Source organism: Mobula hypostoma, chromosome 23, assembly GCF_963921235.1.
Source record: "Mobula hypostoma chromosome 23, sMobHyp1.1, whole genome shotgun sequence".
Lineage (NCBI taxonomy): Eukaryota > Metazoa > Chordata > Chondrichthyes > Myliobatiformes > Myliobatidae > Mobula > Mobula hypostoma.
In genome coordinates, this window is record NC_086119.1 from 14,687,782 (window position 1) to 14,702,730 (window position 14,949).

General features: G+C 37.8%; 1 protein-coding gene across 1 annotated transcript in view; it reads left to right on the forward strand.

The window, feature by feature from the left end:
* pafah1b1a (platelet-activating factor acetylhydrolase 1b, regulatory subunit 1a) overlaps positions 1-14,949 on the forward strand; it is a 95,666-nt gene that overhangs the window by 60,698 nt on the left and 20,019 nt on the right. Inside the window, exons 4-8 of the mRNA XM_063031761.1 lie at positions 1,385-1,459; positions 2,521-2,727; positions 8,534-8,702; positions 11,846-11,948; positions 14,416-14,644. Of these exons, the coding sequence (XP_062887831.1) occupies positions 1,385-1,459; positions 2,521-2,727; positions 8,534-8,702; positions 11,846-11,948; positions 14,416-14,644 (783 nt within the window). The remainder of the gene's footprint in view (positions 1-1,384; positions 1,460-2,520; positions 2,728-8,533; positions 8,703-11,845; positions 11,949-14,415; positions 14,645-14,949) is intronic.

The following is a 14,949-nucleotide window of genomic DNA, read 5'->3' on the forward strand; positions in this document are numbered from 1 at the left end:
ACTAAATTTATCCAGAGCTGTGTTGTGGGCCACTCCTTGATTATCTCTGTGTCCTGAAGAGCAACACTAAATAAATTGCAAACTCCAGACTCCTCGAGTTAGAAGAGCGCACAACATCAAATGTCTGGAAGATGAAGTGGAAAATGATTTTGCCTGCTATTTCAAAACACAAACAATACTAATATATTTTATTTGTGAACTAGACACGTTCAAATTAACAATTTATTATCTGTACTAGTAAGGTTTGTTGAAGTTACCCAGATTCCAAAGCTGTACAGCAGCTTTGGTAATAGGCAATTGCATATTTATTCATGTCCTTTGGAGTTCTGTTAATAGAAAAAAGACATATCAAATCATATACAAGTTCCAGCTCTTCAGAGTTCAGACATGAAACTCAAGGCAAAAAAAAAATCCAAATAGTTTAAAATAATCCTGTTTGAAAAGGAATTCATGACTTTTCTGTGGAGCAGTCATTATCCTGAAGCATAAACTCTTCCCCCCACAACTGCTGCCCGCCCTGTTGAGTTTTTGTAGCATTTTCTACTTTTTCAGACTTTTTTTTCTACATTGAGACACTCAGCAAAGCTGAGCTTTTGAGTTCAGCTTTGTGATTGGGGATTTTTTAAATTATTGAATCAAAATGATATTCCCATTGATAAATTGTAGTTTGGCTTCATGGTCAATGTATCTGTTGAGCTGCCCAGAGTGGAATTTGAATTAATCATCATATAAAGAGCTTTATCTAAATGGCCATAGGAATCCAGCCGTTTGTTAAAAGTTGAACATCTACAATTGCATTAAACAGTTAAGGGGATTGCACACTTCAAACCTGTGTTCGAATTCATGTTATCAACAATCATTTTTATTGAAAAGTTTTTTTTTAACTTTGCCTCCCAAGAGATCTTGTAAAGAGAATTGAAACAGCATCTCTATAAGAAGAAACATTTATTTTTAGGATGTACAGTGTAAATTTGAATTGCCACTCTGTCAAACATAACTTTAATCCTTTAATCCTTTATTTAAAGCATCTTAAAGAACATCTGTAGTTTGTTCAGATCCTTAAAGACGAGTTTGTGTAGTTGTTTGATCCAAAATACATAAAGAATCTTTTTTTTAAAAAAATAAGAGTTGCATGCTGTATAAACATAGCAGGTAACAAGCACTATATTTGGCACAATTTTTTTTTAAAATTGTAATCCTTGAGCAAGTTGAGAATTTTTTTCCTGTTACTTTTGAATGTATCCAGGCAGACAACCTTGATTGTCATTTTTGAAAGTAAATGGGAAAATAATTACCAGTAATGGCATATGGTGATTTTACAATTTATCTTATGGCTGGAAAATGCAGTGTTCATCTAACTTTTCAAAATGTTGTTTTTCTATAGAATGAAGAATTAGACAAAAAATATGCTGGACTGCTGGAGAAAAAATGGACCTCTGTGATAAGATTACAGAAGAAGGTCAAGTCTAACTAATATGTTACCCTTTGCTTCACCCACTATGATTATTAAGCCTATGCACTTTTGCTTCCTATTTAACTCTTATTTCATTTTCAAGTTGGGGGAAAAAGTACTCAGCAACCTGATCCCCTTTAACTGACGCATCAGAAGCACCCATTTTTGGAAAATGAATGTGACCTTGAACTGAAATCCTGTTCTTTATGTCTATTATCCTCAGAGTATGAATTATTCTAGATGACAGCTCCTCAAAACTCAGCATTCCTAGAGTCAGTCCTGCCCTATTGGTGGTTTGATTGATTAAATTTTCAGTTTTTTACCAGATTTAATTCCCATTTTTAAATAGAAAATTCCTTTAAAACATCAAAGCTTGAAGAACTGGAGGCCTATCAGAAGAACGTAGGGTTAAGAACTTAAAACTGTTTAGCTTCATTCTTCTCTAGATATATAACCTCATGCATTAAAATCAGAAAGTGGTGTTCAGTTTAATTTTGGGAATTGCAGGTGTAGTGAACAGTGACACAAGATAGTTGTGGTTTTCTGCATCCTATCTAGTAATGGAACAGCTTTTCTCCCATCTTGGACATGAAGGAAATCAGCCTGTGGGGTGAGGAGTACAGCTGAACATTTCATTAGCTTTTTGGGAATAAGTAGAAATACTGTTACTGTTTCTCCCATCTCCAAATACTTTAGTTTTAGTAGAATTCTCTAAAATAGAAACATCATAAAACCACAGGACATTCCCCCTGGAGAACATCACGTTCTCTTTTTAAAAAATTTTATTGCCTATTGGTCAAAAATGTTTATTTTGCTTATGATAGACCCCAGGTTCTAATTCGGGTGGTCCTAATATATGTCTCATTGCTGTGATTCTCAGAGAGAGCCTTTTAAACATCCAGACATTAAAACTAAAGAGTAACAATGTATTTCTCAATTGTAACAATGTCTTCCAAAATCAGAGTTACCTCTTACTCCTGCAATAACGCTTCTAAATTTCAAAGTTAATGTTTATTTATTTGCATTTTCCCAATTCTGAAAATCCTGATATTTCATTTGTTCAACAGGTTATGGAATTAGAATCAAAACTAAATGAAGCAAAAGAAGAATTTACATCAGCTGGTCCCCTTGGTCAAAAGCGTGACCCTAAAGAATGGATCCCTCGTCCTCCAGAAAGATACTCTCTGAGTGGACACAGAAGCCCGGTCACACGAGTTATTTTCCATCCAGTTTTCAGTGTCATGGTATCAGCCTCTGAGGATGCCACAATAAAGGTAAAAAAAAAATTTTGCAAGATATCTGCTTCTTATTATTCAACAAAACCAAATTTAACCACAAGGTAAATGTGTAATGTGCACATCACTTTCCATTCAGTTGCTCATTGTTACTTTGATTCATTGTTTAACTGACTGGAAACCATGAGAGGAGAACGGTGGCTCCTGGAGAAGCAGCCTGTGTGAGTGAATAAATATTTTAATAGCACAAATTTAAATTCAACACAATATTCTGTTCAAAGACCTGTTATGGAAGAAAGAGAATTTTGGTTTCTCAGTTCTTTAACTGAGCATAGCAGTTTTGGACAGTAGTTTTTTGACTTGTATATTGACTTGTAGTTTGACTGTTAGTTAGAAGCTCATTGTGTAAACACAGTTGTTTTATACTTGTATTGGGGATGTGAAGCAGTTATCCCACAGCTTAATCAGGGCAATTTTAACAATGCCGTGTAATAAACCGAAAAATGTTGCTGGTCACATCAACTAGATCTTCCCATTAATAATTGACTAACTTGGGGAATTCATTCTTGGGGGATGTGGTCTTCAGAGTATAATTAAAGCTATTTTGTTGAACTGGATTGATATCCTGGAGTTGCCTCTATGAGATTTTGCTTTTAAGTAAACTGAAAGTTATAGATAAAGAAAGGGAATATGTATTTTAGTCAAATTGGCTTTCCTCATTTTTGAAGAAGCAATGCCAAGCTTAATGGGCATTCAAAAACCTGGAAGTGAAAAGCTATCAATGAAGTACTAAACTTCAATTACCAGGCAGACCAAATAAGCAGCAGCTGCAAAAAATTTGCAACTATCTTCAATAGTTGATTTGACCATCACACCTGCTCTTCAAGTTTTTATTTTGTGTCATTTGAAACAACCTTTTCATCAGGAAAATTCTGTGTAATTCTTGCAAGATTGGCATTCAAAATTGCACATCTACCTCTTTGTCCTCTTTCTTCAAAGATATCAGAGATGTCCTCTTGCTTCAAAGAATGGGCTTTCCTGTCCTCAACTGCATCTCCTCCATTTCCCAGACATCTGCACTTATCTCATCTTCTAACTGCCTTAACTCCTCTTGTCCTACCTGCCAGTGAACTTCCACATCATTCTCCATAATTTCTGCCATCTTCAACTGGGTCCTACCACCCTACAGCCAAACATGGCTACCTCCACACTCATACTCTCTCACGCCCAGGGATTGCTCACTTCGTGAGTCACTTGTCCATTCGTCCCTCCCCACTAATCTCCCTCCTGGAACATACCCCTGCAAGCAACCAAAATGCTGCTCCTGCCCATTCACCTCCTACCTCATCCCCATTCAGGGTCTTAAATGGTGATTCTGCATGAGGCAACTCTTCACATGCAAATCTGTTGGAGTCATCTATTGTATCGCAATGCCTCTACATTGGTGAAACCCCATGTAAATTGGGGTGTTTCCCACTGGCCAACCATTTTAATATATCTCCATTTCTTATTCTGACATGTCAGTCCATGGCCTCCTCTTTTGCCACAATGTGGCCACTCTCAGGGTTGAGGAGCAACACCTCATATTCCATCTGGTTAAACTCCAATCTGATGGCATGAACATAGATTTCTCTTGGTTTTAAAAAAAACTCCCTCCCCTACCACCTTTTATTCCCCACTCTGGCTTCTTTTCACTTCTCCGCATCTTCCTATCAGATTTCTTTTTCAGCTCTTACTTTTCCCACCCACCTGGCTTCATCTATCATCTTCCAGTTAGTCCTCCTTCTCCTCACTCACTTTTTTTTAATTCTGGCATCTTCCCTCTTCCTTTCCAGTCGTGAAACAAGCCCAAAACATTGACCGTTTATTCATAGATGCTCCCTGGACCTGCTGAGTTCCTTCAGCATTGTGTGTGTGTGTACTACTTAGTTTTCTTATTCATTTTCTACCCATCCCCACTCAAGGTAGTGGATAATGCTTGGCACATTAACTGTCATTCATTATTTATTTCTTGCATAATCTTGGGCAATGAATGCCAGCAGACATTGAACTGAATGTTGATCTGGTGTTTTAGGTGCAGTTTTGACGAGATAATTTTTGTTATAAAGCATTTTATATTATTACCATTTCAGAAAATGTATGTATAGTCATGGTCTCATTCAGATTGACTCCTTTAAATCACCTGAGCATTTGTTCAGTGATTTGTTCTCTTTGTGATGAACTCTGCTAGAAAGCTGTTATATTAGTGTTAGCAAATGTGCTTCATTTAGAGGTCTCCAAGTGGAAATAGACTCTGCTTTAAACAGTGCAAGTATTATTAGATTTGCTGGGCAATGGGGGAAAATTCCTTAGCATTGCAAGAGAGGTTTTCCACTAAATAAGTTATTTCCAGCATGTTTCTGATGCTCTTGAATCTTTAAGGATTCAACACTACAGGTTATAGATTGAAATTAAATACACTTAAAGCTTTCCTGTCTTTTTATTATATTTACTTATCAAATATAAGACAATTTGAATTAAAGCTACTGATATCTGTGTTGAACTGTTCTGCCCTGCCCTTGCCTCTGTGCCCATAAGTCCTTCTCAATGTTACAGAAAAAGCATGATGTGTTTGTCTTCTTATGAATTGATAGTATATACTTGAAAGAAATAACATGTAGCACAATCTGTAATTTAAATAATTGCCTAATTACCAGGCTGGTTGGAAGATTGAGCATTTGTTTCCAAGAGGAGGTAATCACAAATGCGCAACATCTAACAAACAGAATTGCTACAGTGATCTGTGTAATCAGTAAATGTATTAGGTATAATAAAATGCCGGGTCCAAACTTTTCAAATTTTGGATGAAGACTTTAGGTTGTAGCAGCTTTTTAATTGGATTCTTGTGGCACCACAAAAGATGCCTCTTGGAGATTTAAGTCCTCTTAAAAGTTCAGCACATTGAATAATTCCTTCAGATATCCTTCGCATCTTTCGCCAAGATTTTGCCTATCAAACTCGACTGAGAGATTTCCTTCACTTCCACCTACTTAAAATGCTAAATTTGTAGTAGAGGCCTGTCCAAGTGGCTGCTTACACATGAGCAACTGTGGTCAGAAATTCATTTGACTATGTAGTATATTTCAAAGCATTCTGAATCTCTGATGGCAACACAAGCATACTTAGAATTGCTGAAATATAGAGTGGAAACTTGACCTTTGGGTTCAAATATATTCACAAACACTTTAGATTCAGATGTTGGCCATCACATTTTTAACTGCTTGTAGAAACCCATGTATTTTTAATTCTCAGTTGTATGATGACAGAAGTAGAGGCTTGATTCTTTGTTTCCACATTCCTATCAAGCACGCATTGAATATTTTTTACTGACTGATAATACTAAGATCATGCAACCATGGAGGCAATTGAAAATATGCTTTTTGAGAAGTGCATTTATTGGTGAAGTTCAATACAAGGGATTTTTAAGCTTGTGTATAACTCAGACAAAAATAATGTTGAAAATACGAATACAATGCATGTGAAGAAAACCGGCTAAGTCTACAGGGTGAAAATCTATCAGAACACTTGAATAGTTTGGTTCCTTTTGCACTTCAGTGCTATAACTTTTAAATGACTATGATTTTTGTCATAATTCTGATTTGCAGATTTTTAAAAATTTGAAGTTTAATTTTCTGTAAGTACTTTGCTATAAATTTCATAAGCATGTGCATCAGATACAGCTATTAATAGAAAGATCGTAGCTTAAAAAATCTAGCAAAAAGATATGGAACTGATAAGGTTGAGTATTCTGATGAACTTTCTACTTGCATATCATCAGTCATAAAACAGCATGATGACAACCCTTTGGCCATCCCATCCCAACTACAGTGTTCACCCAGCTAGTCCCAATTTCCTGCATTTGACCACCTCTCTCGATAACTCAGGCCCTCTAATCCTGGAAATATCCTAGCAAATCTTTTCTGCCCTCTTTCCAGTTTAACTATATCTTTCATAAAACTGCATACAGTATTCCAAGTACAACCACCAAACAACTTGCACAACTGCAGTATTATGTCCCAACTCCTATACGCGGTACCCTGACTGAAGGCCAACGCGCTAATATCTTTTTCACCACGCTGGTCTGTCTGTGACGATGCTTTCAATGAACCAACCATCTTGTGCTCCTTTGAGTCCCATTACATTCCTTAGTGCCCTAACATTTATAGTATAAGTCCTTTACTGTCACCTCACACTTCTCTATATTGAAATCCATTTGCCATGGCCCACTTCCCTAACTTCACTGTCAACACCTTCTAACTTAATAACCTAATAAGCATACTGATCAAGTCTTGTGCATTGGTATCCAAATAATTTTTGTGAAAAATTAATAACAAGAGGCCCAACACTGCTCCTTTATGGCATACCATTAGTAACCACCACCCTCTGCTTCCTAACTCTGAGCCGATTTTAAATCCAGCTAACTAGTTCTCCTTGGATTCCATGGGGCTTAAACTTCCAGACCAGTCTTCCATGCAGGATCTTGTCAAAGGTCTTGCTAAAGTCCAAATAGATAACATTCACTGCCCTACCCTCATTACATTTTGGTTACTTTCAAAAAAAACTCTGAAAGGTTTGGCAAGCATGACTTCCTATTCGCAAAGCCATCCGACTCCTAATCAGGCTCTTTGTCTATCCAAAAGCACAAGAGACTGGCCTGTAGTTCATTTGCTTCCCTTACTTAAACAACAGGACAACATTAGCCATATTTCAGTCTTGGGAACTTCAATGCTTAAAAATGAACCAATTATCTCTGCATGGGCCTCCACAATTTCTTCTCTAGCCCCCCGCAAAGTCCGAGGATGCACTCGTCAGTCCATGGAGATTTATCCACTAATGTGCTGTATTGCTGCAAATACCTCCTTTCTGATATCATGAATGTCCTCCAAAGTATCACTTGTTTCCCTTTTATCTTGAGCAACCATGATTTTCTTCTCATTAAAAACAAAAGAGAAATACATTTGTTAAAAATTCCATCCATCTCCTGTGGTTTTGTAGGCAGCTCTGTTAATCTTTAAGGGAACCTACTCTTTTCCTGGCCATTCTTAATATAAGCTGTAGAAACTTATGCGATTTTCCTTGACCTTAACAGCCAGATTCATCTCATACCCTCTCTTTGCCCTCCTGATCTCCCCTTGAGTATTCTTAATCTTCTTGCCGTTATTAAAGATTCATTAATCCCCAAACTCCTAAACCCAATGTATGCTTCCTTTAACTTGACTAGAGCCTCAATATATCTCATCAGCCAAGATTCCTTAAACTTGCCAGATTTGCCCCTCACCCTGATAGGAACGTGCTACTTCTGGCCACCTAATATCGTATTCTTCTTGAAAGCCTTCTTCTTGCCATTTGGTCCTTTTCTTTCAAACAGACTCACCCAGTTTACCTCTGCTAGATTCTGTCAAAATCCCCTTAAATTATCCCTACTCCAGCCTAGAACCCTTACTGTGGATCTGTCTTATCTTTTTCCATCACTATTGTAAAAACTAAAAGAATTGTGGTCACTAGAGCCAAAGTGCTCCTTGATTCCCTATGGGTCTTAGTCTTTGGTAGAAATTACATTCACTAATAATTGCCTGAAAATGTGTTCGGAATAAATGAAAATTCATATTTGCTGTTGTATTCTGTCCAGGCAATTCCTAAAGGCACTGCAGGTATTAGTTTTGCAGCAGTAATATAGACAGTATTGTCAAGCAGTGCACAACTAATTTATTAATAGTAAACATTTAATTGTGCTGTTTAAGTGGAAGTGAAAAAGCAGTGGCAGGTAATGCAGTTTACTAACCTGCTCTTGTACTTTTCTTGTCAGGTCTGGGACTATGAAACTGGAGATTTTGAACGTACACTGAAAGGTCACACAGACTCTGTACAAGATATCTCCTTTGATCAGAATGGCAAGCTGTTAGCATCCTGCTCTGCTGACATGACTATCAAGCTTTGGGATTTCCAAAGCTTCGAATGCATTAGGACTATGCATGGTAAGACTTTGTTTTTTTTTTCCCCAGGGAGGGAATCAAAAGCAGGAATTACTTTTCTGTATGGTGGGTGGACAATTTTATCCAATATTGCCAAACACTATCCTTAGTCAAAAAAGAAACGGACTGAAGTGTGCTACTATCATTATGGGTTGGTATTGATTAGCAGATCTACAGGAAAGTAAATTTCAGTTCTGATTTGAATTTCTTCTGCTTTCTTCTTCCCATTCTATTTCCCAAATTGTGTGCACACTTCCAGTGGCTCAGCTACAGTTGCTTTAAAGGGTGTAGGCAAAGCTCTACTTGTTGGCTGCAGCTTTATTCTGTTACTGAACTTAATTGTTGTCTCTGTGGCTCTATAGTAGAGTGTGGCTAGGCACAGCTCCAGTGATATTTTGAAGTTTGCTGTTGTAAGCTGGATCAAAGGTGGTGATGTATCAGCATGCAGGAAGGAGATTGAAAATCTAGCTGAGTGGTGCCACAAGAACAACCTGTTACTCAATGTCAGCAACACCAGGGAGCTGATTATTGAATTCAGCAGGAGGAAACCAAAGGCCCATGAGCCAGTCCTCATTTGGAGGGTCTGCAACTTTAAATTCCTCTGTGTTATCATTTCAGAGGATCTGTCGTGGGCCCAGCGAGTAAGTGCAATTATGAAGAAAGCAGCACCTCTACTTAGGAGTTTGTGAAGATTTGGCATGATATCTAAAACTTTGACAAACTTCTATAGATGTGTGATGGAGAGTATATTGACTGGCTGCATCACATACTGGAATGAAAACATCAATACCCTTGAGGAATCCTATAAAAAGTAGTATTCTCAGTCCATTACTGGAAAATCCCTCTCCACCATTGAGCACATTTATATTGAGCATTATCACAGGAAAGCAGCGTGCATTTTCAGGGAACCGACCACCCAGATCATGCTTTCTTCTCACTGCGGCCATCAGGAAGAAGGTACAGGAGCCTAAGGACTTGCACTACCAGATTCAAGAACAGTTATTACTCCTCAACCATCAGGATCTTGAACCAAAGGGGATAAATTCACTCATTTTCACTTGCCCCATCCAATGGACTCATCTCAAGGACTCGTATTTCATGTTCTCGAAATCTATTACTTACTATATTTCTTTTTGGATTTGCACAGTTTGTTGTCTTTTGCATATTGCTTGAATGCCCAGTCGGTGGGGTCTTTCATTGATTCTATTATGGTTATTATTCTGGTATGGATTTATTGAGTATGCCTGCAAGAAAATGAGACTCAGGGCTGTAAATGGTGACATAGATGTACATTGGTAAATTTATTTTGAACTTGGAGGAGTACATGTAATGTTAGATATTTTCTTGCATTACCAAGTGCATTGAAAGGATTCAAAGTACATTTGTTATCATAATTATCTATGCAGTGTACAACCCTGAGATTCGTCTTCCCCACAGACAGCCACAAAAGAAAACCATTGAACCTGTTTAAAGGAAAAACATCAAACCCTGCCCCCCAGCGCAAAAAAAAAAGCAAATCATGCAAACAGCAGCAAGAGCATCGAACCCCATCCCCACCGGGCAAAAAACAAATTGCACAAACAGCAACAAGAAGGAATGAGCAAAAAACATAAAATTGAAGGGTCCTCATTATTCATTTCAGCTTAGTCACAAAAAAAAGAAAACCTGCAGATGCTGGAAATCAAACCAATGCACACAAAATGCTGGAGGAACTCAGCAGGCCAGGCAGTATCTATGGAAAAGAGTGAACATTCAACGTTTTGGGCCAAGACCCTTCATCAGGACACTTTTTTTACAGTTCAGCTCAGGCACCCCCCCCCCCCCCAATTCAAAGTCGCCCAAAAATGGCAATGGAGAAAGCGGTCATAAACCAGAAACATATCACAATGTGAACCTACAATCCAGTCCACAAACTGCGTCAATTAAACCTTTCTCTGGCACCATCCTCTGATGGCATTAAGGAGAGAGAGAGAGAGCAATCATTCGAATTCAGGGGCCTACAATCGGGAGCAACAAGAAAGGGAGAGAGAGAGAACTTCACGTGCAGACACCTTCCTCCAGCAGGAGCAAGCCAGAGGCTGGTAGATGGTGTTGAACACTTGCCTCTATTTTCAATCTTCCTCTGCATTTTAATCAGTGAGAAAGCGAATCGATCATGGGCTCGCATCCCATCTGTAGGTTTCTTGGCCTCAAGGCTGCATGCCTCCCCAGAACCCTCTCAGAGAGAGCAAAGGACCCAAAAACACACCACCAAACTGTGATCACAGGCTCCAACAGTATCATAACCACATTTAAAAGAAAAAGTTAACGTAAAAGAAGCGAAGGAAACAGTTTTGTGAACCATCTGGACAAGGTTGCACGTGGTAGCGTTATTCACTGGCATCACCTACAACCTTTTTTCCCCACAAGTGCACAACACTCATAGGGATTTAGCCCAACTCTGATCTCAAACTTGCACTGCCTTGTGGCTGTACCCACTCGTGGGAGACTTCAGAATAAACCCTGAGGAAAAATCTGAAGCTGAGTATGTATGGCAGTCCTACATTTAGTTTAACACTGAATGACAACTCCTGTAGCTCCACTGGTGCCATGCTGTATCAGTCTCTGCAGTTCCTTTGGATTCATCAGCTGCGTGGAGACGGGGAGCCTACTGCATGGGCAGCAGCTTGCCCTCCATATCGTATTGCCCTGGCTTGCGTACTGAGTTGCACGTAGACAGCTGGGACGCAACATTCATGGTCGATCTCAACCAACGGAGGGCCTCAGACCAAGTTCACCCCTTCATACAGGTATGATACCCACCAGAGGTGTTCACATGGGTATACTAAGAAATCGCATTGTTGCTGATTAACAATAGCAATGTTGACAGTGTTACCATAATTATCTTGCAGGATCAAAATGGGCACTCTGACAATAGGAATACTCAAATAATAGCTAAACTTTGTGACTGCTCTTGTATTTGATACAGTTTTAGCACATTTTGTAAATAGGAAAAATAAACACAATTACTTGAAATATTAGTATTGAATAACCAGTGGTGTTTAAAGGTTTAAAACTTTTTGATGGGACCATAAATCTATGTTCAAGGCAGATCCTAGTTGAACTTTTTTTCATACATCCTCATTTAAGTTCTGATTTATTTTCAGGCCATGATCATAATATTTCATCAGTAGCTATCATGCCTAATGGAGATCATATAGTGTCTGCCTCAAGGGATAAAACCATGAAAATGTGGGAAGTCCAGACTGGGTAAGTGTGTTTTTAAAAACAATTTAACAATGTATTTTTGATTCTACTGTAGAACATGTAGAAATATGTACAAATATTTGGTTTATTATGTCAAATGTAAATCAGCAAAGGCTTACATACAAGTTTAAGCATATTGGGTTCCTATGAAGCTTGCTGGGAGATCTTTTTCTACCTTAAAGCCAATATATAGATGTAAGTTGCTGTAAAACACTTGTACCCTAGTGTTTCTAATTAAGTTTAGTAAAATTCCTTTAATAGACTGAAATAAATCTTGTACCCAGATATTCAGAGAATCCAATGGAATTTCAGCACCTCAAAAATTCACTAAAAGCTGCTTCTAGCTTTCTGTGTTTATTAAAATAACCTTTTGCTCTCTGTTCCATGGAAAATATATCATTAAGAATTATTAAAGTTCTTTTTCTGATTCACAATAGTGAAATCTATTTGATCTATTAATTGATTTAAAAATATAGATATAGTTTAATTTCTTTCAAATGTGCAGACACTGAGTTAAAGAGTGATTCAGTAGATTAACTTTGAGTTCATATGCTTATTCCATCTGGGTATCATTTTTAACAAATATGATTTTGAGATCTAATGTGTAAATACTTAAAATTGCACTTAAAACCTGAAAATACCAACTTATATGGTATTACAGTAAATGCAGAATTGAGTTGAAATAGTATTAATAAACTTAAGCCATTATCAGGTATACACAGTGGTCCCTAGCAGTTTGAATATCTGATTGTGCGCAGTCTATTGCGTTATTACATTTTCATTGTTTGTACTGCAACATGCGATACTGGCCCATAACACTCTGGCAGTACACTCTCAACTTCAACAACTTGAAAGGCAACGACATACTCGCCTCTTTTGGATTCACTTTTGACATGCTGTCTAAATACATCCTGATTCAAAATTATGTTCACAGGTGATAGGTACTTGTGTGGAATTTATACCGCATATTGGACAGGGCCATATCATATCAAAAGACTGCAAGTTTCTATCATTCAAGATATTAAATCAGTTAATCAGAGGGGAAAACAAAATTGGAACACTTAATTAAAAATATTTAACCGGTCTCAATAATTTTTAAAAAAAAACCTCCTCCTTTGCAGGCCTTGAAATAAGTGAGCTCTGTTCTTGTTCACTGGGTAAATTCTTGTTACTAGTTGCCAGAAGTTTGTACTCTGAGGAGTCCAGCTTCCAAGACAGTTGAGAAAGCACAAGCATAGAATAATAAACAACATCCAAGTTTTAACATTTATATTGTAAATACAAGCAGAATGATAGCTACTGGTATTTCATAGCAATTTCCGCTCCTCTTGTACTGTTTCGGCTGTCATTGCTGTTTGGAGAGGCTTAATATTTTCCAGCATTTGAAAAAGTTTGGTTCATTCTGGTGGGGAGTTAAAGGTCATCAGTATAAAATTACTCGTGTGAAAGAAGTGATTAACCAAGTGTGTGATTTGTTAAGGCACTGAACATTTTGCTATATGGAGAAATTGAGGCCAAGTCAAAAAGTGCTTTCCCAGCATATATTATGTATAAGCTCTTCTCGGACTTCCAGCCGGGTACAAGCATCAAGTTTAACTGACATTTTGATGAAAAACTGCCATCTTCATCAGGGATGAGTCCATTGCATTTTGTGTTTAGAAAAATATGGACAAATTTAAAGTAGAGAAATGTACAAAACTATAGGGAGTGGAGGGCAGGCAGGGATTTGACTGCTCTACTTGTAAGCCAGTCATTTCCTTATGGGACAAGTGACTGCCTCCTTTAATATTCTCTTTTCAGTTATTTGGCTAGGTAACTTTATACCATGCAGCTTCTAGAATTTTATTATTTTTCTTGTTATAGATGTTGTATCTGTAGCAATTTGCAAAGCCAAGAGTGGTGAGGTCACGATGCCTACTATATTTTTTTAAGTTGGTGATGATATAGACAACACACAAACAAAATGCCAGACGGACAGTCAGGCAGTATCTATGAAAGTGAATAAACAGTTGACGTTTCAGGCATTGATGTTATCTCCTTAGCTGCTGGTTGTGGATATTACAGTTTACATCATGCTGCATTGCAGTGCATATTTCTACTCTTAATAATAACCAATATCCTTTCTTCAACAAACTCATGCCATCTGAACCTTAACATTCCTTTTAGTTTTAGAGAATCCTAAATTAAATGCAAGTGATTTTAATAATTTCAATCATGCACTTGTAAGTTACAGCCTTATGTAATCTTATGTGCAATAATTCAGTACAACTTTGATAGTTTAGGACTTATGACTGTGTTTAGTTGATAAGAATTTGCTTAGTATTGGAATGTAAGTGACAGAATTGAAGAGATCCTTACCTGTTCTCTAAATTCAAGCAAGTTAAAGAGGCCAGTAAAAGAGATTTTCTTTTCAACCACTGTAATGCTTGACAAAAAATGGTAATGGATAATTTTATTTTTACACCAATAGTTACTGCGTGAAGACTTTCACGGGACATAGAGAATGGGTGCGCATGGTTCGACCCAATCAAGATGGAACTCTTCTGGCCAGCTGTTCTAATGATCAGACAGTGCGCGTATGGGTGGTAGCAACAAAGGAATGTAAAGCTGAACTTCGGGAGCATGAACATGTTGTAGAATGCATTTCCTGGGCACCAGAGAGCTCCTACCCAACCATTTTGGAAGCAACAGGATCTGAGGCAAGATGAATTAAGAGACTAAAATATTCTATTTAAATTCACATTTGCTAGTTAACACATTTCTTACAGAAAGGTTGAATAGGTTAGGACTTTATTCCCTGGAGCGTAGAAGAATGAGGGGAGATTTGATAGAGGTATATAAAATTATGACGGGTATAGATAGAGAGAATGCAAGCAGGCTTTTTCCACTAGGCTAGGGGAGGAAAAAAAACCAGAGGACATGGGTTAAGGGTGAAGGGGGAAAAGTTTAAAAGGAACATTGGGGGGGCTTCTTCACACAGAGAGCGGTGGGAGTGTGGAATGAG